Source organism: Sapajus apella, unplaced genomic scaffold (assembly GCF_009761245.1).
Source record: "Sapajus apella isolate SASKATOON/1434 unplaced genomic scaffold, GSC_monkey_1.0 scaffold77, whole genome shotgun sequence".
Taxonomy (NCBI): domain Eukaryota; kingdom Metazoa; phylum Chordata; class Mammalia; order Primates; family Cebidae; genus Sapajus; species Sapajus apella.
The window spans coordinates 2,073,293-2,095,432 of record NW_022437017.1 but is presented as its reverse complement, the minus strand read 5'-3'; the positions used below and the strand labels follow the sequence as shown (position 1 = coordinate 2,095,432).

Below are 22,140 nucleotides of genomic sequence, written 5' to 3'. Positions count from 1 at the left end.
CATATAAATTTGAATTTTGATTGATCCTTAGCAGTGGGATTCAGGCCCTGACACCCTCAGCTTCCTCCTCTAAAAAGGAGCACTACCATGGCACCCATATCTCAATGAGATCATGCAATTAGAATAGCAGGATGCCTGGCACATGTTATTCACTGTATTCTTCCTTTAAGTGTGGTAGATGAGACCAATTGTACCTCCTCTGTTCCCCTGGCAACAGTTCTTTGTGTCAACCTTGCTCCTGTCCTGTTTTATTTATTTATTATTTATTATTTGTTTATTTAGTTTTTTAAATGGAGTCTCACTCTGTCACCCAGGCTGGAATGCAGTGGTGCAGTCTCGGCTCACTGCAACCTCTGCCGCTCCCAAGCAGCTGGGATTACAGGCACCTGCCACTGTACCCAGCCAATTTTTGTGTTGTAGAGACCAGGTGCCTGCCACCGCACCCAGCTAATTTTTGTATTTTTTTTATTAGAGATGAGGTTTCACCATCTTGGCCAGGCTGGTCCTGAACTCCCGACCTCGTGATCCACCCACCTTGGCCTCCCAAAGTGCCTGGATTACAGGTGTGAGCCACTGTGCCTACCCTGATATTGGTTTCTCAGTGTCTATACTTATTTTATATTTTATGGCAAGGTTTCTGAGCTTTGGCATTGTTGATACTTTGGGTTGGATTTTTTTTTTTTTTTTTTTTAGACAGATTCTCGCTCTGTAGTCCAGGCTGGAGTGCAGTGGCAAGATCACAGCTAATTGCAGACTCTTAACTCCTAGACTCAAGAGATCGTCCCACCTCAGCCTCCCAAGTAGTTGGGATTACAGGCACCGGCCACCACACCTACTGAATTTTTGTAGAAATGGGGTCTTGCCATGTTGCCAAGGCTGGTCTCAAACTCTGGGCTCAAGTGATCCTCCTGCCTTGGCCTCCTAAAGCCCTGGATTACAGGTGTGAGCCACCACTCCCAGCCCTTGCAATGGATAATTCTTTTTGTGGGGGCTGTGCCTTGAAGGATGTTAGCAGCATCCTTGGCATCTAATACTAGATGCCAGTAGCCAGTAGCATCTCCTGCTTGAAACTGTATGAGTTTGTTGTAACAACCAAAAATATATCAAGATGTTGCCAAAAGTCCCTTGGGAAACAAAATTGCTACTGATTGAGAACTTTGTTCTATTATTTAGTTGCCAATATTAGGGAAGGCTGGGTGAAGGGTACCTGAAAACCCTACTGCTTTTGCAACTCCCCCATGTCTAAAATTATCTTTTTTAAAAAGTTTCTATATTATTATGCTAATACAAGCTTGTAAAAAACTCAAAATGTTCTATTAAAACTTACTTTTTTTTGCCGGGGGGGGGGAGGGGGTGGTGGTGGGAGGGGACAGAGTTTCACTCTTGTTGCCTAGCTTTTATTGCAGCGGCACTGGCTCACTGCAACCTCCGTCTCCCGGGTTCAAGCAATTCTCCTGCCTCAGCCTCCCGAGTAGCTGGGATTACAGGCATGTGCCACCACGCCCAGCTAATTTTGTATTTTAAGTAGAGACGAGGTTTCTCCATGTTGGTCAGGCTGGTCTCAAAACTCCCAACCTCAGGTGATCCCCCTGCCTCAGCCTCCCAAAGTGCTGGGATTACAGGCATGAACCACTATTAAGAAAACTTAATTTTTTTTTTTTTTTTGAGATAAGAGTTTCACTCTTATCACCCAGGCTGGAGTACAGTGGTGCAATCTGGGCTCACTGCAACCTCTGCCTCCTGGTTTAAGCAATTCTCCTGTCTCAGCCTCCCGAATAGCTGGGATTATAGGCTCCCACCACAACGCCCAGCTAATGTTTGTATTTTTAGTAGACACAGAGTTTCACCATGTTGGCCAGGCTGGTCTCAAACTCCTGACTTAAAGTGATCCGCCCACCTCCCAAGGTGCTGGGATTACAGGTGTGAGCCACTGACCCCTGCCACACCCAGCTAATTTAATTTTTTTTTTTTTTTTTTTTGTGGAGACAAGGTCTTGCTCTGTTGCCAAGGCTGGTCTCAAACTTAGGCTCAAGTGAACCTCCTGCCTCAGCCTCTCAAAGTGTTGGGATTATAGAAGTGAGCCACCAAGTCTGGCTTGAGTGCTTTATGTGGATTAATTTAATCTTCACATTAAACAGAAGTATGTATTATTGCTTATCTCCACTTTGCAGATTGGGAAACCAAAGTACAGAGTAACGTTAAGTAATCGGTTCAAGGTCACATAGCAAGTGGCAGTGCCAGGCTTTAAATGCAAGTCTGGCTCCACACTTCTCTTAGCCTTCTTCTGCATCCTTCGTCTCATTTGTTGTGGGCAGGTTTCCCTATGAGTTCACTTCACTGAACCTCATTCTGTTTAACAGTCACATAAGGGTCTATGCTAGGTGAACTGTAATTGAACTCTTCACTGTCAGTGTCTTCAAATCCCATATCTACCCATAGTTCCCCAACCCTGGGTCCCCAAATACCTCCTCTGTGTCCCACAGGCTCTGCAGACTCTATTTTAAGTTGGCTAAAACTGAGCTCATCTCTTCCCACCTGCACCTCCTCCGTGTTCTTATATGAATGTCAATGTCTGCACCCACCGGTCACCTAGGATGGAGGAAGGAGCCAGACTGCGAGGGAATAAGGGAAGTAAACAAGTTTTAAAGGACGTGGAAGGCGTTTGGGTCCAGAGCATAGGGAAAAGGTTAGCCCTGCAAAATATAAAAGGGGCTGGGTTAGCTTTGGACATCTGGGAGAAACAGGTGGGAAGAGGGAGGATGGAGGAGCCAAATTTAAGCTTCGGGCACTTAGGTGCTCATCTCCAAGACAACTGCATTGCTATGGCAACAGCAGAGGCAGCACCGCCCCGCCCAAGTACCTCCTCGGCCGCCGTTACCTCTGCACCAGCCAGACGCTGCCAACAAGGGAGGGCTGGGGGCTTGGGGAGCTCCGGGAACAGCTCAGAAAGGCGGGAGTTGCAGCTGCATTAGCCAATCCGTAAGTTATATTCCGCCTGAGTGGGCTCTGAGGCGAGACGCGCCAAGAAGGGGTCGGGAGTTTTTTGGCGCTCGCCAAAGGGCGTTGAGAAGGGCGGGCCTGCTTCGTTTCGAACCACTCAGGAGCTGGGGAGAGCGAGTGGGCAGGGCCGGGCTGAGGCTGACCGGGGGCGGGGCTCGGCGATAACGTGGGAGGGTCCGCCCAGTCTCTCTTCTACCCAATAGAGGGCCAGAAAGCCAATCCGGACGGTTGAGGCATCCAATGAGCGTCGCCGCCAGGCCCCGTTGCAGAGCGCGCCTATCCAATCGGCGGCAGCGGCGGGCGGGCGCGGGCGACAGGCGGCGAGGGTGAGGCGGAGCAGGCGCTGCGGCAGGAGGGAAGATGGCGGACGAGGAGAAGCTGCCGCCCGGCTGGGAGAAGCGCATGAGCCGCAGCTCAGGTGCCGCGGGGGTCGGGGCTGGGGCGGGACCGCGCGGGCCCGCGTAGGCAGGGCTCGAGCTCGCCCCTCAGGCGCGGCGGCAGCGCTGCCTCCCTCCCGTGGGGTCCTGGCTCCTCCGCGTCGTCCTGGGGGTAACGGCCCCGGCCCGCCCTGTTATGGGGGCAGCGAGCCTCAGAAGCCGCCGGGAAGCCACAGGAAGTTGAGTCAGGGGGTTGGGCGGGTGAGGGCCCGGGGAGGCCGGGGCGATGGCCTTGGTCCTGCCGACCCGGCAGATACTTCTCGGCCTAATGCACCTGACGCCCCGGGGGGACGTCTCTGCACTTGCGGGGCCCGGGGACACCCCTGGGAAGGGGACACCCCAGTACCCTGCATAGGGCGTGGGTTGTTGCCCAGCCTCGGGTCCATCAACCTACCACTGCTAACACTCCTACCGTGTACACCTAATGCTGAGTCTGCGACATCGCCGGTGACATTCTGCCAGACGATGGCCCCTGTGCTCAGTCCTGATTTAAGAATTAGCCACAATGATAATATTGCCGGTAACCGGGCACGTTTGTCTCTATGTCAGGCGCTTTAAGTTCTCTCTGAATTGCCACAACTCTGGGAGCCAGGTAGTTATTACTTCCATCTTACCAGTTAGGAAACTGAGGTCAGAACACTGAAGGAACTCGTCCAAGATCATTCATTTCAGGGGCCTAGGGTTGGATTAGGACCTAGGCAGTTTACTTCCAGATTCCCCTGCCCATGTCACTGCAAACTCCTGAGAAGCAGACCTAGCATCTGTGAGCAGGACCCAAGTCACTCTGCTGCCTCCAGAGCCCATAGCAATCGCATTTGCAGTAATAATTCTCCTTGGTTGAGTGCCAGGTTCTGGTGAACGCTTTGCAAACATGGACTCTCCTATTAACTCCATGATGTTTGATCTCCTTATTTTCTTATCCCCATTTTTCAGATGAGAAAACTGAAGTGCAGGGAGATAGAGCCCATTGCCAAGGTTTTTGAGTTGAGTCAATAGCTCAGCTGCATTTGCCCCTGGAATCCGTGCCCTCACCCACTCTGCTTTTGTCTAGCCCTGGCCTGTGGCTGGGACCTCCAGCATAAACTGGATGCTCTGGGCCCCTTTCTGCTATTTCTGCTCAGTTCAACCCAGATGGCTTCCTTTATGGGTGACACTCCAGGTCACCCAGGCGAACTGTCAGCCTTTGGAATGACACCCAGTAGGGTCTTTACTTCCAGCTTCTTGTTCATACTCTTCACTCCTTTGAACCCCTCACTCCCTGGGTAATATCTCGCCACCAATAATGCTGGTTCCTAGCTCTGCAACACTGTCCACTGGGTAGTAACTAAGAGCAGAGCTTTCGGGTGTGACGTACCTGAGTGTGGTTCCTATCTCCCCCGTGTGTACCTGAAGCAGAGTAAACACTCAGGAAGCTATACCCATTGATGCCATTCCCAGAGGTGCAAAAGGTGAGGCCTGCATTTTGTCGCCTATACAGTGGAGATAATAAAGGCTATCCCACTCTTAATGTGTGCCAGTTTCTATCCTAGCCATTTTGCAGATGTGTGAGCTAATTTAGTACTTTATTCTTACTGTTATTTTTTGGAGACGATCTCACTCGGTAGCTCAGACTGCAGTGCAGCCTCTGACTACCAGACTTAAAAAATCCTCCCACCTTAGCCTTTCAAGTAGCTGGAGCACACTACTATGCATGGATAATTTATTTTATTTTATTTATTTATTTTGAGATGGCGTCTCGCCGTCACCCAGGCTGGAGTGCAATGGCACGATCTCAGTCACTGCAACCTCTGCCTCCTGGGTTCAAGCGATTCTCCTGCCTCAGCCTCCCAAGTAGCTGGGATTACAGGTGTGCCCACCCACCACACCTGGCTAATTTTTTTGTATCTTTAGTAGAGACCAGATTTCACCATGTTGGCCAGGTTGGTCTCAAACTCCTGTCTTCCTGACCTGCCTGCCTCAGCCTCCCAAAGTACTGGGATTATAGGTGTGAGCCACTATACTCTTTTTTTTTTTTTTTTTTTTTTTTTGAGACAGAGTTTTCACTCTTGTTGCCCAGGCTGAAGTGCAGTGGCACGATCTCAGCTCACTGCAACCTCGACCTCTTGGGTTCAAGCGATTTTCCTGCCTCAGCCTCCTAAGTAGCTGGGATTACAAGCGAACACCACCACACTCAGCTAATTTTTGTATTTTTAGTAGAGACAGGGTTTCACCATGCTTGGCAGGCAGGTCTCGAGCTGACCTCGTGATCTGCCCGCCTCAGCCTCCCAGAGTACTGGGATTACAGGCATGAGCCCTGGCGCACAGCTTATTTTGTATTTTTAGTAAAGACAGGGTTTCTCCATGTTGGTCAGGCAGGTCTTGAACTCCTGACATCAGGTGATCCACCTACCTGTCTTCCAAAATGCTGGGATTACAGGCATGAGCCACCGTGGCAGCGCCTGGCCCAATTTTTAATTTGTTCATTTTGGCCGGGCACGGTGGCTCAAGCCTGTAATCCCAGCACTTTGGGAGGCTGAGACGGGTGGATCATGAGGTCAAGAGATCGAGACCATTCTGGTCAACATGGTGAAACCCCGTCTCTACCAAAAATACAAAAAATTAGCTGGGCATGGTGGCACGTGCCTGTAATCCCAGCTACTCAGGAGGCTGAGGCAGGAGAATTGCCTGAACCCAGGAGGCGGAGGTTGCGGTGAGCCGAGATCGTGCCATTGCACTCCAGCCTGGGTAACAAGAGTGAAACTCCATCTCAAAAAAAAAAAAAAAAAAAAAAAAAAAAAAATTTGTTAATTTATATATTTATAGACGGAGTTTCACTCTGTTGCCCAGGATGGAGTACAGTGGTGCGATCTTGGCTCACTGCAACCTCTGACTCCCAGGTTCAAGTGATTCTCCTGCCTCAACCTCCCGAGTAGCTGGGATTACAGGTGCCCACTAACATGCCCACCTAATTTTTATATTTTTAGTAGAGATGAGGTTTCACTATGTTGACCAGGCTGATTTCTAACTCCTGACCTCAGGTGATTCAGCTGCCTCAGCCTCTCAAAGTGCTGGGATTACATACGTGAGCCACTGTGGCCAGCCTGTTTTTTTTTTTTTTTTTTTTTTTTTGGAGACAAAGTCTCACTCTGTCACCCAGGCTAGAGTGCAGTGGCATGATCTTGGCCCACTGTAGCCTCTGCCTTCTAGATTCAGGCGATTCTCCTGCCTCAGCTTCTCAAGTAGCTGGGATTACAGACATACACCACCATACACGGCTAATGTTTGTTTGTTTGTTTGTTTGAAACAGAGTTTCCCTCTTTTGCCCAGGCTGGAGTGCAATGGCACAATCTCAGCTCACTGCAACCTCCACCTCCTGAGTTGAAGGTTGGACTTCCTGACCTGCCTGCTTCAGCCTCCCAGTAGCTGGGATTTCAGGCGCCCACCACCAAGCCCGGCTACTTTTTTCTGTATTTTTAGTAGAGACAGGGTTTCACTGTGTTGGCCAGGCTGGTCTCACACTCCTGACCTCAGGTGATCAGCCCGCCTCAGCCTCCCAAAGTGCTGGTACAGGCAAATGTCACTGTGCCTGGCCAATGTTTGTATTTTTAGTAGAGACGGGGTTACGCCATGTTGGCCAGGGAAGTCTCAATTTCCTGACCTCAGGTTATTCACCTCACTTTGGCCTCCCGAAGTGCTGGGATTACAGGCAAGAGCCATCGTACTTAGCCCTTTTTTAAATGTTAAAAAATTATTGTTTAGTTATTTCAGTGACCCTAAGGTAGGAACTGTTGTCTCCATTTGACAGGTGAGAAGACTGAGGCTCAGGGAAGGTAGATCACATTTGAACCCAGGTTCAGATTTGAACTCAGGTGGTCTGGCTGCTGAGTCCATGCTTGTAATCACTCCCTCTCCCCCAGCCTCTTCTCTTCCATCACCCTGGGTTATTTTCCTCCTTGAGTTTATCAGTGATTGAAATTATCCTGTGTTTCGTTTGCTTGTTTAGTGCCTGTCTGCTCTCACCTAGAATGTTAACTCTCTAAGGGCAGTGACTGTGTCTTGCCACATTGGCCCATGTCTGGAGAGCCTGTGGCGTGTGGTGGACATGCCATGGATTTACTGAATGAAGGCACTCCCCTAGGCCAGGCCCTTACCCTGGCATCTGGCTGTGGGGCCAGGTAGTGTCCTGTGAGCACAGCCCCAGCTGAATTCCCGCCTGCCCTCCCCTCCAGGCCGAGTGTACTACTTCAACCACATCACTAACGCCAGCCAGTGGGAGCGGCCCAGCGGCAACAGCAGCAGTGGTGGCAAAAATGGGCAGGGGGAGCCCGCCAGGGTCCGCTGCTCACACTTGCTGGTGAAGCACAGCCAGTCAAGGCGGCCCTCGTCCTGGCGGCAGGAGAAGATCACTCGGACCAAGGAGGAGGCCCTGGAGCTTATCAACGGTGAGCAGGGCAAGGGCAGAGGCTTGGGAGGGGGTCTTGTTCCAGATGGGCCTTTGTAGAAGTCATACCAGACCCTTCACCCCAGCTTGCTCAGCTACCAGGAGTGGTGTTGGCCAATAGAAAAATGCCAGTACGTGACCCTGACCTTCACAGCAGCCGTTCTCTTTCCCTTCCATCTGGCATTTGAGGGTGAGCCAGGTAAGGGCAGAGGACCCAGCCTGGGGGCTGGCAGACCCCGGTTCGGGTAGTAGTGTGCCTCTGTGAATTCTATGACCTTTAAGGGGGACTCATGTCACCTCCCCTAGACTTAGCTTACTCTGTAAAATGGGCATCTTCTGAGGACCACTGTGAAAGTTCCAGCGAATAAGGCAATGCATTTTCCACAGTGGGCCCTCAGGCTGTGGGAACTGTTGTCAATAGTAATATCATCCAGTAGGGGCCTGAGTCACGTACGTAGGTAGATCCAGAGAGAGCTGTCAGAAAGGTAGTGCATACAGGGCACGGTGGCTTACACCTGTAATCCCAGCACTTTGGGAGGTCTTGGAGGGCACATCACCTGAGGTCAGGCCTGGCCAACATGACAAAACCCCATCTCTACTGAAAATACAAAAATGAGCTGGACTGGACGTGGTTGTACATGCCTATAATCCCAGCTACTAGGGAGGCTAAGGCAAGAGAATCACTTGAAGCTGGGAGGCGGAGGTTGCAGTGAGCTGAGATTGCACCATTCCACTCTAGCCTGGGCAATAGAGTGAGACTCCATCTCAAAAAAGACAGAAAGAAAGAAAGAAGGGTAGTGAGTGCCAGCAGAGCTAGTGAGTTAATTCTGACTTAAGGGAGGAAGCTATTTCCTTCTCTGTTCTGCCTTTCTTCTGCAGTCTGGCACTGGGGTGGCAAACTTTAAAGGCCAGATGATAAATATTTTAGGTTTTGTGGGCCATGCGGTCTCTGTCAGTTCTGCTTTGTAACTGGATAGCAGCCATAATCAATATGTTACCAAGCACATGGTCATGGCTGTGTGCCAAGAAAACTTTATTATTTACAAAATCAGGCAGGATTTGGCCTGCAGACCGTCATTTGCAGAACCCTTTCTTTTTTTTTTTTGTTTTTGTTTTTGTTTTTTGAGACGGAGTTTCACTCTTGTTACCCAGGCTGGAGTGCAATGGCGCGATCTCGGCTCACCGCAACCTCCGCCTCCCGGGTTCAGGCAATTCTCCTGCCTCAACCTCCTGAGTAGCTGGGATTACAGGCACGCACCACCATGCCCAGCTAATTTTTTTTTGTAGTTTTAGAGACGGTTTCACCGTGTTGACCAGGATGGTCTCGATCTCTTGACCTCGTGATCCACCCGCCTCGGCCTCCCAAAGTGCTGGGATTACAGGCTTGAGCCACTGCGCCCGGCTGCAGAACCCTTTCTAAAGCTGTCCAGTTTGGCTACCACTCCCCACATGTGCTATTTCCATGTAAATTAATTAAAATAATATTACTGCTCAGATGCAGTGGCTCACACCTGTGATCCCAGCACTTTGGGAGGTCAAGACAGGAGGATCACTTGAGCCCGAAAAATACAAAAATTAGCTGGACGTGGTGGTGCACACCTGTAGTACCAGCTACTCGGGAGACTGAGGTGAGAGGATCCCTTGAGCCCAGGAGGCAGAGATTATAGTGAGCTGAGATCATGCTGCCACATTCCAGCCAGGGTGACAGAGCAAAACCCTCTCTTAAATAAGATAATATCAAAAATTGTTTCTCAATTACACTGGTCTTACTTTAGCTGCTGGCCAGCATCTTGGACAGCGGGAATATAAAACATTTCCATTCTTGCAGCAAGTTGTGTCTGACAGCCTTTCTCAGAGTCTCCAGAACCCTCTTGGGCTGTCCCTGCTTCAAACAACCCGTCTCTCAACCATGTCCAGACAGCCTGGATTCCTGTGCAGCTCTGCCAGGTCCTGGCTATGTGATCTTGAGTGAGTTACTTAAGATCTCTGGACTTCAATCTTTTTTTCCTTCTTCTTTTGAGACAGGGTCATGCTCTGTCACCCAGGCTGGAGTGCAGTGATCATACCTCACTGCGGCCTTAACATTCCTGGGGTCAGGTGATCCTCCCACCTCAGCCTTCCAAATAGCTGGGACTGTGGGCTGGTAACACACCTCACTTATTTATTTATTTATTTATTTATTTAGTTTTTTTTTTTGAGACAGAGTCTGGCTCTGTCACCCAGGCTAGAGTGCCGTGGTGCAATCTTGGCTCACTGCAACCTCTGCCTCCCAGGTTCAAGCAATTGTCCTGTCTTAGCCTCCTGAGTAGCTGGGATTACAGGCGCCCACCACCATGCCCAGCTAATTTTTTGTATTTTTTAGTAGAGACAGGGTTTCCCCATGTTGGCCAGGCTAGTCTCGAACTCCTGACCTCAGGTTATCCACCCACCTTGGCCTCTCAAAGTCCTAGGATTACGGACCTGAGCTGCTGCACTTGGCCAATTTTTGTATTTTCAGTAGAGACAGGATTTCACCCTGTTTCCCAGGCTGGTCTCAAACTCCTGGATTCAAGTGTTCCTTCCACCTCAGCCTCCTAAAGTGCTGGGATGACAGGCGTGAGCCACCCAACTGGCCGTCAGTCTTTTTGATTTATAAAATTAGTGTTAGAATAATAGGACCCACCTCACAGGGTTGTTGTGAGGGCTTCTAGCTAATACAGTAAAACATGAATAACAGCTGCTGGCATCGGTAAATGTTCTGTCATTGTTTGTGGTCACTGTGATTGCAGTTGTTGGTTGTGGTAGCACAGGGCCTGGCAGAGTGTATACTCGGTCAGTGTTGGCTGTGGTTTTACTCTCTTATCACTTGGTCCAGTCCTTGCCTTTAGGATGTTACTTCATACACACAACCCCAATGTGGCATCTAGCACAATAAGTGGCACCTGTTAGCTTTATATGTAAGTACAATAGAGAGAAGCCCAGTTATTGCACACAGTCTTGAAGGCTGATTGAAGAGCCAGGCTCCTGACCTCTGAGGGCAGGGACTGGAACTCTTTCCTCTGTATTCCCATCCTGCCACACAAAGCTTGGCCCAGAGTCAGTCTCCCAGCCTTGTTTTGTGAGCCAGTAGGAAGCAAGAAGGATTCCTGGCAGAGGACAGGGCAGAAATAAATGCCTAGAGCTTGGGTGTAGCCAGGACTCTGGGGAAGGCTTTGCAGGGAGCTGGGGGGTGGTGAGACCCTTCACAGGCAGGTCTCAGCTGAGTTGAGGGAGGGTCCTTGTCAGATGAGGAGGTTGGGTTCTTTCCTGGAGGCAGCAGGACATAACGTGGCCATGTGGGATGAGGAGAGGAACCCAGCAGTGCCCTGCTTTCAGGAATGATCTGTGAAGCTAGAATGTCTAGGGGCAGGGAAGCTGGAAGGCCCAGAAAGTTCTGGCTGCCCCAGGGCAAGAGGAAGAAGTTGGGGAAAAGCCAGGAGAGAATCGCAAGATGACCCCTCGGGTCCCCACAGCTCTAGTGGTCTCTGTTCTGAGGCTTCTGGACCGATAAGAGTGAGCAGGAGGGCACGGCATTTGGGGATGAAGTGGCATGAGGTGGGCTCCTGGGGGTCAGCAGAGTAGCCAGGCACAGGACAGAGCTGCTCTGGGCTGCAATTCCTCCCACAGCTTCCACCAGGTGCGAAGGTGGGGCTCCTGCTGACATTCTCGAATCTGCAGGTACCTACGGTGAGGCCCCAGGGCTGGCTGCTTATCAGGCACACCTGTGCAACCTAGAGATGGGGGAGATGCTCTCGAACACCACACCGAGACCCGTGCCCTCCTCACTGTCCTCACTGCCCCATCAGCCTCAGCCTTCTTCCAGCTCTCACCAGGATCGCCCAGAGGGCTGTGACTTGAACTTGGGGGCTGGGAGTGGAGGAAGAAGTGAGAGGGAGCAGACCTGAGAGAGATTCAGGAGGCAGGATGGAGAAGACTGGGTAATGGATTAGGTGGGCAGGGGTGGAGTGCCTGGGAGAGGGTCAGGGCAGAACAGCATGACCCACCCTGGGCTTGTACACCTCTGAATTCCAGTGCCAGCTGTGTGGTCTTCATTCCCTGAGCCTCAGTTGCCTCATCTGTAGAATGGGGAGAGGGTGGCTATGAGGATCCAGGAGTGATGGGCTCAGTGGCTGGTGCATTCTGCGCGGTGGAGCCTCAACACCAGTCATTCAGGTGTGTATGGTTGGGGAGCTGAGGTCAAGTCAAGGCCTCTGTTCACAGGGCAGTTCCTGCTGCCACCTCACAGCCCATAGAAAGAGTTCTGGATAGGACCACAGGAGGCCTGGTGGACTCAGCACACAGATGATAACCTTGGTCCCCGACCTCCCGCTCCTGGCCTCGATATCCTCCTGCCTGAGAAAGGGCTGGGGCAGATCCCCTCAGGGGTCGTTAGGAGGGTACAGTGAGGTGGTCCTGGCTGAGGTGTACTTGGTAACAGATACTCATATGTGGCATCAGTGAGGGCATTGGGCACCTGGGCCTTGTTTTCTCTTGCATGAAGTGGATGTTCTCCCCCTGCCTTGAGCTTGTGCCGGGTGATCAGGAGATCATGATTTGGGCAGCTCACTCCCCAGCTGGCAACGGGGCCGAGTCTCATCATTGCCCGTTTAGATCTGGTGCTCCGCCTTTGCCTTGAAGGGACAGGCTGCCCACAGCAAGAGCCAGGGCCTCCATGTTTTCTTCTGAGACTCCTTTTCCCAGCATTGGCTCCTCTGCAGCTGCTGGGCTGCAGCCAGAGGCTGTCAGGGATCCGAGGGAGTAATTGCCAGTGTCCTTGTCTAAGGAGGATGGGCGATGGAAAAGCCCTCTCTGCCTGCTCTCCACCCCTCACATGCCCAGGGCCTGGAGGGTCTCAGGGAGGCTGAGACTGTGAGCAGCCATCCTACCCACATGCCCATCACAGCATCCAGGTCAGCCCCTTGGCCCCGGTGTCCCCAAGGTCACTGACACCCTTTGAGCCTGCTGGGCTCTGGCCAGCCTCTAGCCCCTCCTGCTGGATTTTGGTCTTCTCAGACCTGACCCTGTCACCTCTTTCCCCCACCAGACACCTTCCCCTGTGGTGCCTGGGCAGCTTCGGGGAGGTATGCTAGAAGCAGAGTAGTGATCTGGCAAGGCAGAGGAGAGAGCACGTCTCGAAACCTTTTTGGGGTCAAGGACCACCCCATTTGTTCCCTCCCACCTAGGTCACTGCAGTACATTAGCTTGGACTGTTGTAAAAAAATACCATAGACTGTGTGGCTTAAACAACAGTCATTGCTTTCCACAGTTCTGGAGGCCAGAAGTCCATAATCCAGGTACCCTCAGATTCTGTTCCTGGCGAGAACCCTCTTCCTGGCTTGTAGACGGCTTCCCTCTCACTGTGTGCTCACAAGGCATTCTCCAGGCGCATGTGCATGGAGTGAAGAAGCACGAGCTCTTTGGTGTCTCTTCTTATAAGGACACTAATCCTGGCCAGGTGTGGTGGCTCATGCCTGTAATCCCAGCACTTTGGGAGACTGAGGTGGGTGCCTCACCTGAGGTCAGGAGTTCAAGACCAGCCTGGCCAATGTGGTAAAACCCTGTCTCTACTAAAAATACTAAAAAAAAAAAAAGTAGCCAGATGTAGTGGCACATGCCTGTATTCCCAGCTACTCGGGAGGCTGAGGCAGGAGGAAGATCGCTTGAATCTGGGAGGCAGAGGTCGAAGTAAGCCAACATTGCACTACTGCACCCCAACCTGGGTGACAGAACCAGACCCTGTCTCAAAAAAAAAGGGACACTAATCCTGTTGGATCAGGGCCCCACCCTTATGGCCTCATTTAACCCTAGTTACTTTCCTGAAGTCCCCATCTCCAAATGCAGCCACGCTGGGGGTTAGGGCTTTAATACATTAATTTGGGGTGACACAAACATTGAATCCATAACGGATGGGCAGCTTGGATCTGTCAGGGGCCTGCTCTGCACCAGCCACTGCTTGAGTAGTCACTGATTGACTACGTGGGAACAGCCTCCAACGTGGGAGTAGCTGTTATCCCATTTTACAGGCCAATTGAGTGAGGCTCCAAGAGGTAAAGTCACCTGCCAGACTCGCATTGTTCAGGAGTGGCAGAGCTAGGATCTGAACCCGACAGAGTCCGGACTCAGCACTTGTAACGTATCCTCCTGGGCTTTGGGGATAGATACACCGTGAGCAGACTGAATGGGGTCTGCCAGCACAGACAGGGGCTGTTCTGTTTTGCGTACAATTTCAGGGGGTCCCGAACACCTTGAAGCAGGTGGAGGCCACTGCTCCAGACTGAGAGCTCCTGGAGAGGCTGCCCTGCGTCTGTGTGGTTTTAATCTGGGCCACATTGAATCAGGATGGGGCTCCAGCACCCAACAGCACCCATTAAATTTCATGGGTTTTGGTGCCGTCATGCAAGACTGGGACGTGTCCTGGAGGAGGCCCTGAAGTCTGGCCTTAGGGTTGCAGCCTGAGTTTCAGGCAGACAGGACATGAGACTCCAGCATTTCTGATTCAAGCCCTGTGGTGGGTCCCTGTCTCCCTTCTTTCCCATGACCCAGTTCTGTCTCATTTATTCGTGAACTTCTTGCACATTCCTGAATACCTGTTTTGTGCACAGTGCTGGGTGCTGGGGGTGCAGCAATGAACAAGGCCAACCTGGCAGCCTTCGTTCCTACACTGTGAGGCAGTCAAGCAACCCACCAATAGGACGGTGGTAAACGTAGCACCCAGGGGAAGGGGCCTCACACAATGGGACTTAGGGGAGGTTTCTGGGGGGGACCAGAGGATAGCTGGTGAGTTTCAGGTGGGACGTGAGGTTTAAACCAAGGCCTGAGAGGCAGGGGAGCAGGGTGTGAGTAGGAGGACATCATTGTTTGGGGGTCTGGTACAGGCTGAGCTAACAAGACACGCAGGACCGAAGCCCTCAAGGTCAGCCTCAGAGAGAAGGAATTGAGGAAGAAAGTGCTTTGCTTTTCTTTCTTTCTTTCTTTCTTTTTTTTTTTTAGATGGAATCTTGCTCTTGTTGCCCAGGCTGGAGTGTACTCCTGGGTTCAAGAGTGCTATTTTTAAAAAGTCATCTCAGCTACTTGGGAGGCTGAGGCAGGAGGATTGCTAGAGCCCAGGGGTTCCAGGCCAGCCTGGACAATATAGTGAGACCCCATCTCTGCAAAAGGAAAACAAAAACAGTCATTGCAGGCTCCCATCAAAGCCGAGAGAGCTGGCAGGTCAGAGGCAGATCGGGGTGATGTGAGCTATGGGGGCGCCAAAGTGTAGCTTTTATTTGTTTAGCAGTATGGCTTGTACACTGTGTGGGTTAGAAAGAACAACTTTGGGTGGGCTGTCCAATTTCAGGGATCCTTGTGGCTGTGCCCCCATTCGTGGCTGTGCCCCCATTCGTGGCTGCTGGGGGCTGCAGCACGGTGATGCTTGTTCAGGGCCTGGCTCCTCAGATGCTCAGGGCCTGCAGGCAGTCCTGCTTCTCTGAGGCAGGTGGGTACCCTGGGGGTACCATGCAGTCGAGATCCCCTGGCTGGCTTAGTGGTCCAGACAGAAGAGGGGCAGGGGACTCCAGTGCTGTGTGCCTAAGGCCATGGAGATACCTAGAAGTCCAGGAAGAAGAGGGGTAGGAGGGGGTCCTGGCAACAGCTGGTTCAGTTTGGAGTCACTGGTGGATATATCTGGCACACAGGGCTACCCCCTGGCAGCCCTGGAAGTGGGGTGTTCTGACCAAACCAGGGCATCATGGGCAGAAGCCACTGCAATGTCTCATCCCAAGAGAAGCTGGGACCCTGTATGGCATCAGTGTTCCTGTCGGACAGGCACCACACAGTGCCCCACAGTGGTGGCCAGATCTGACCAGGACGCATGGGGTGGAAGGGCCAGGGATGGGGGAGCAGAGTAGTAGAGGCTGTGTCATCCCTGGGATGCAGTTCCCACAGGGGGAAGAATGATAACAGCAAGGGATGTTTGTCAGGGTCTTGCTCGGTGCTGGGCACTGTGCTGTGTGTCCCAGCTGCTGACACAAGACTGACTGTCAGGCTGAGGGTCAAAGGGATGTCCGGTGGGCGTGGCAGGTCCTGGTGATGTGCAACTCATACCGGGACACTGGTGGCTGCCATGACATGCAACCCAACAGGGAGCTAAGGCTGTGCTTTCACGGTGGTACCATTTCTACTGCAGTCCCAAGCAGGTCAGAGTGTGAGGCTGAGGGGCCCTGGGAACGCTTGGATGAGTTCATTGTGTTCAGCAGATGCCACGGCTGGGTGTCCAGGCCTCCCAACATTGGCTAGATCACCCAGCAGCGTCCCCGTGGCCTTCAGCAGACTCCAGGTGGGTGTGTCAGCTGTGTGTCCTGGGCAGGTCAGCCAGCAGGTGTGTCACAGCCTCATTTAGGTCAGAGGAGCAATGGGTACAAGTCAGGGTGACGTTAAGAAACCCCCTACTGAATGTGTCAGGTTGACCCTCACACTGGAGAGAACTGGGGTCCTTGCCACTGTCAGGCTGTCGGGTACACAGTGTGGGTGCAGGTCACCCAGGGGGCTGCCCTGGCTTGCTGGGGCTTTGCACTACTGGCCTAGGGAGGACACTGGAAGGGACACCCATTCATGTCAGAGCAAAAGGATTGCGGGTAGGGCAGGCTTTGGCCCATGAGCACCTGCCCTGTGGCAGCCTGGAGTCAGGAAGGTGGCAAGCCGTTCCTCCTCTCCTGGCACACGCACAGGTGTGCATACACACAGTTGCTCACACACATTCACACCCTACGCACCACGTGCACACACACTCAGCCCTCCCCACTTGGCTCTGTAAACATGAGTCACTCAGATGCTACTGTGTTGCCATCTTGCCCCCTCTGCTGGCAGCCCTGTTCCTCCTTCCTCCACCAGCCCTGGCCTCCCCTGCCTCCTGGAGATTCAGACCTGTTGGGCTGGTTTGGGCCACACAGGGCGGGGCCATCCTGAGTTCTGCCAGCATGCAGACTGTAGGTGGGGAGCCGGGAGAAGAGCTTTGTTGCCTGCCTCTGGGACAAAGCCCACCAGGGTGCCTCAGAGGCCTTTCCCAGTGCCAGGCTGTTCTTCCCAGATGGGACAGCATGGGAGGGCTGCCGTGGCAGTGCTGGGCCCTCCCTGGACAGCTCTCCTACCTCTGCCCAGAGGACCCTGGGGCCCAGCCCCCTGCCTGGGTCAGCCCCTCCCTGCCTCCCACTCTCCTCTGGCCTGTCCAGCTTGGATATAGATTTTCCCTCGTTTGTGTGTGTGCATGTGTGTGTGTGCTGAGAGTGACAGCGGGAGTGGGGTGTGAGACTCACAGGGTGGCAGGGCTCATGGATGACTGGTGGGGTGCACCAAGGGCTGATGCACGTGAAGGTGCATCTTCTTGGGTATGGGTGAGGACAGGTGTGACTGCGGATGCAAGTGTGTGTGAAGAGAAGGGTTGTGGGGAGCATGTGCACCTGTAGGGGGAGGCTTTCCAAGTGAAGTGCTGCCCCCCTCCCACCCAGCTCTGGAGCCCTCCATCCCGTTTGGTCAGGTGCCCCTGCCCCTGACCTGGCACTCCCATTCCATTCCATGTCTGCAGGCTACATCCAGAAGATCAAGTCAGGAGAGGAGGACTTTGAGTCTCTGGCCTCACAATTCAGCGACTGCAGCTCGGCCAAGGCCAGGGGAGACCTGGGCGCCTTCAGCAGAGGTGCGCAAGGAATGGGCTTCACCAGGTCTGGGGACCCTCTCCTCCCTAAGGGGTAGAGGCCAGGAGGGTCTGGGCACTGGGCTCCGGAGTGCCACACGGCCCTTCAGGGTCCAGCAGGTGGCAGCACAGCCCCTTCCTCAGGTTTCAGAGTCTGTTCTGCTGGGCAGGGATGGGGCCACACAGGGTGGGGGCTGCAGAGCTTTCTTCCTGGCGTCATCCCTATCCCGGGGGGACAGTCTCTGTGTGTCTCTGCACAGATATCCTCATCTCGGGACCACCAAGGCAGGTGCGTCCTGTCCTCTGCCTCTTCCTTTGGGGGTTTAAGGCTGGGTTCCCTGAGAGTCCCAGGGCATATCCCCCAGAATCCCTCTCAGGGATGAGAGGAGGTGGCCCTGAGTTTAGGCCTGTCTAGCCAGGACAGTGGAAATCAGGGGCAGAGGGGACCAGGCATCCTCCTTTTCCTTCTCGGGGTCTGCAAACATCAGGGAGAGGCCAGGCTGGGGTGTGGGGTACAGGCATCTGAGGGGAGTGGGAGTCCAGCATGTGGCCAGCAGCTTCCCACCTGCTCTGAGGAGGCTGGTGGGACAGATGACCTGGCAGGGCTGGGAACCTGGCCCAGGGAGATGAGTTCACTACCGAAGTGACCTCTAAACGTGCAGCAGCGGCTGCAGCCCTGCCTGCCATCCTTCATGCTGTCCTCGGGCTTCCTGGGGCCTCTTTAATGGCCCTGCCGCCCCCAGCTGGGCCGCCACTCAGCACCAGCAATAAACATGGTGACGGATGAGCGTGGATGAATGTGAGGCTCAGCGCAGGCAGGAGCCCCATCTGTTGTGGCAGCCGCCCGCCCTGCCTCATCCTGGCTTCTGACAACCCCGCCTTGACACCCCCGCCATCCCTCCTGGCTCCCAGGTCAGATGCAGAAGCCATTTGAAGACGCCTCGTTTGCGCTGCGGACGGGAGAGATGAGCGGGCCCGTGTTCACGGATTCCGGCATCCATATCATTCTCCGCACAGAGTGAGGGTGGGCAGCCCAGGCCTGGCCTCTGGGTGGGGCAGGGCGGCTGGGCCCGCCAGCTCCCCCACTGCCTGCCGGCCAGTGGTCAAACCCCCTACTCCCTGCCACCGTCACACAGTATTTATTGTTCCCAAAATGGCTGGGAGGGGGCCCTTCCAGATTGGGGGCCCTAGGGTCCCCATTCCTTGTCCATTCCCAGTTGGGGCTGCGACCGCCAGGCTCTCCCTTAAGGAATTGACTTCAGCAGGGGTGGGAGGCGCCCAGAACCAGGGCAGTGTGGTGGGAGGGGTGTTCCAAAGAGAAGGCCTGGTCAGCAGAGCCGCCCCGTGTCTCCCCAGGTCCTGGAGGCAGACTCGAGGGCCGAGTTGTTTCTAGTTAGGCCACGCTCCTCTGTTCAGTTGCAAAAGCAAACACTCGTGCGGCCCAGCAGTGGGCCCTCTGAGCAACCGTGCAGCACCCTTTTACCCCCAATTAAACACCCAGAACCACTACTCCGCTCTCTTGTGTCTCATTTCTCCCCGGGGAAGCATAGGGGACACCATGTCACTGGGAAGGGATCACAGTCCCCCATCCCTAAGGGTCCGTGCTGTGTGTTCTCCCCCAGGAGGCTCCCCCTTGCCCTGGGCCAGAGGGAGTCCCAGCAGCTGGCTCTCAGGGATGTGGGCACCATTCAGCTGCCCAGCACCCTGAGACCTGCTTCCCTGGCATCTCGGGTGCTTCTGGAAGGTTCATGGGTCCAGCCTGGCACCCAGCCCAGCACCCACTGCAGCTGCAGTTACCGTGACAACTAGGGCCCTCCCTGACTGGAGGGGGTTCCTGCAGGAAGGGGGATGGGAGCAGACACAGCTTCCAGTGCCTGAAGTGGAACAGGGGATCCTGGGGTGGGTAGTGAGGAGATGAGGTCCCCCAACAGTGTTAGGGCTGTGGGTGTGGGCTGCCTGATCCCCATCCCCTGTTCAGTCAGTAGGCTGTGGGTCTGTTGGAGAAGTGGTTATGCCTGCACACCCTATCCCCCCTCCACTTGATGGGGACCAGCCCAGATTGCGGGGGTGCCTGGCTGGCATTGCATAGGGACCTGAGCAACTAGAGCCTAGCCCCAGGGGACCTCCCCTCCCCCAAGTGCTGAATTTCTAATAAAGGCTGAGCCTCATAAACAATCACCTGCGCCTGCTCCCATCTGGCTGGCTTCGGGAGCAATCGCTCACTCGCCTGCTGCCTGCCTGCTGGAGCGTTTGTCATTAAGAAGGTTTAATGGGTTTCCTTTCAGCTCCAGAGGGCTGGGGAGACCGGCTGCATGGCTACACCACTAGGCAGAATGTTCTCCCATCCTCGCCTGGTGGAGTGGGGTCGGGGGTGAGGCAGCAGCCTCATCATTCACACCAACAGTTGGATGTGGGGTTGGGGAAGTGACTACATCCCTCCTGGAACAGTGGAGGCCCTGGGTCTGGAAGGATCAGAAATTAGTGGCTAGGGCCTAGAGGGTTTGCTGAGTTCCACTCCAAGGTGAAGAATGGGCTTTGTGTCCTGACTGTGTCAGCAGCAGGGTCCAGGGAAGGCTGTGCGTCATCCTTTGTGGGAGCCGCTGTCCCCACACCTGTGTGTGTGTGTGTGTGTTTGCCCAAGATTGTGTGGGGCCATGTGACTGGTTGTCCCTGTGTCTGTCCTGTGTGATTCCGGGAGTCCCCCTATCTGGGTGTGACTACCTGCCCCTCCAGGCCCCCCCGCACTTGTCTGTGCAGTGGCCAAAACCCAAATGAGAATGTCACTGTTAGGTAAACATGCCACCAGAGCCCACTTTGGGGCTAGTGATTCATTATTAAGCAGCTTCGCATTCCCTCATCTCCCACCCACCCCCTCCTGCCTGGAACCGAGGCATATATCCCAGGCTTTTAGGTTGGTGACAGTGTAGTCTTCCCTAATGCCATCTTTTACAGGCACCTCCCAGGCCAGACCCACCCCAGGGAGCCAATCTCCACGTGCCCCAGACTTCTGTGGCTGCTGGGAAGGGCTGGAGCAGGTCACCTTGGGGGAAATGGGGTTACTGCCCCAGGATTGGAGTTGGCTTCCCTATGTCCATGTTTGCGACGGGAGGGAAAGTCAATGAGTTAACAGTGGACAGCCAGAGACGCACACACGCACACAGATTGATCCTGGCCGGGGACGTGTTAGCCTGCCTATCCTTGTTTGGAACAAAAGCTACAAACTCAAAAGGAGCACTGAGCGTCTGTGTGTGTGTGTGTGTGTGAGAGAGAGGGAGAGAGAGAGATCTCTGAGGACCTGATATGATGGACACAACAACACTCAGCCCCAAGCTCAGTGTGAGAATGTGGCTCCCCAACACTCAGCATATTGTGGACAAAGATTGTGGACCTCAACAGCCTCGTTTCTCCACCTTTCTTTGGGAGAATCCAGTATCTAAGGCCAATAAATCACCCTGTCCCCTCCCTGTGGAGACCCTCTTCCTCCAAACAAATGTAAATTGGGGTGGGAGTTGGGGGGATACAGACGTTCTAGATGTCCAGCTTTGTGCTGCTTTTCATTTCATTTTTTTCAGGAGGTATAGAGTAAAGTGCCTCTCCACGTGCTAATCCGGGAATGAATCCTTTTTCTGATGTCAAACATATGCGTTTAAATGAAAATTAATTGCTTTTCTTGAGAATTTCTCTAAAAATTGGTTTTAAATGAGTACATTAGGCAGTCCCATTTATTATTCATTCGTTTCATTCCCAATATGGCTCCAGTATCCGAGTTCCTGGAGATGCCAGCACAGATCGGAGATAATTTAATCAGGGAAGCCATTAATTAGAGATGGGGAGAGCCTCTCCTGGAAGGAGTGGGGAGCGCCCGCTCTGCAGCCTCAGCGGGGTGTGGGCCAGTGGGGCTCTTTAAATGATGTTTCTGCTCAGGATTCAATAGGGACCACCCATTGGGGTCAACATGGGGCGGGATCACCTGGGCAGCACCCCCTACTTTCATTCTTGGTCACTTAGCCCCAAGGATGATGCTCCTCACCTCCCTTTTCTGTTTTTTTGAGACGGAGTTTCGCTCTTGTTGCCCAGGCTGGAGTGCAATGGTGAGATCTCAGCTCACTGCAACCTCCACCTCTTGCCTCAGCCTCCCGAGTAGCTGGGATTATAGGCATGCACCACCACGCCTGGCTAATTTTATATTTTTAGTAGAGACGGAGTTTTCCATGTTGGTCAGGCTGGTCTCAAACTCCCGACCTCAGGTGATCTGCCCACCTCAGCCTCCCAAAGTGCTGGGATTACAGGTGTGAGCCATCGAGGTGCTCCTCACCTTTTCTGTACCCCTCCCAACTAGCCTGGCTGTACCCCTTAGGCACACCTCACGCAGGCCTTCAGACAGACCTAGCTCACATAAAGCCCTCATCCGGTTCTCCTTCCGTGACTTCCCCTCCCCTGCCTTTAGCCAGATCTAAGTCTGCTGAGGACTTAGCTTCTCCTTTTTTATTTTTTAAATTGAGACAAGGTGGCCAAGTGCAATGCAGTGTCACTTATGATTCACTGCAACCTTGAATTCCTGGGCTCAAGAGATCCTCCCACCTCAGCCTCCCGAGTAG

The 22,140-nt window shown here is 53.4% G+C and overlaps 1 protein-coding gene across 2 annotated transcripts; it reads left to right on the top strand.

Moving 5' to 3' along the window:
- Positions 1 to 3,226: 3,226 nt before the first annotated feature.
- On the top strand, positions 3,227 to 19,051 carry PIN1 (peptidylprolyl cis/trans isomerase, NIMA-interacting 1). 2 transcript variants are annotated; one of them, XM_032251860.1, is made up of 4 exons: positions 3,227 to 3,418; positions 7,646 to 7,858; positions 17,435 to 17,545; positions 18,455 to 19,051. In XM_032251860.1, exons 1-4 carry the CDS (start codon positions 3,361 to 3,363, stop codon positions 18,562 to 18,564), a joined length of 492 nt encoding a protein of 163 aa, XP_032107751.1. In that variant the 5' UTR covers positions 3,227 to 3,360; the 3' UTR covers positions 18,565 to 19,051. The 2 variants fall into 2 exon arrangements, with proteins under 2 accessions (XP_032107751.1, XP_032107752.1); XM_032251861.1 differs by having other exon boundaries at positions 3,228 to 3,418; positions 17,435 to 17,570.
- The last annotated feature ends 3,089 nt before the right edge of the window (positions 19,052 to 22,140 follow it).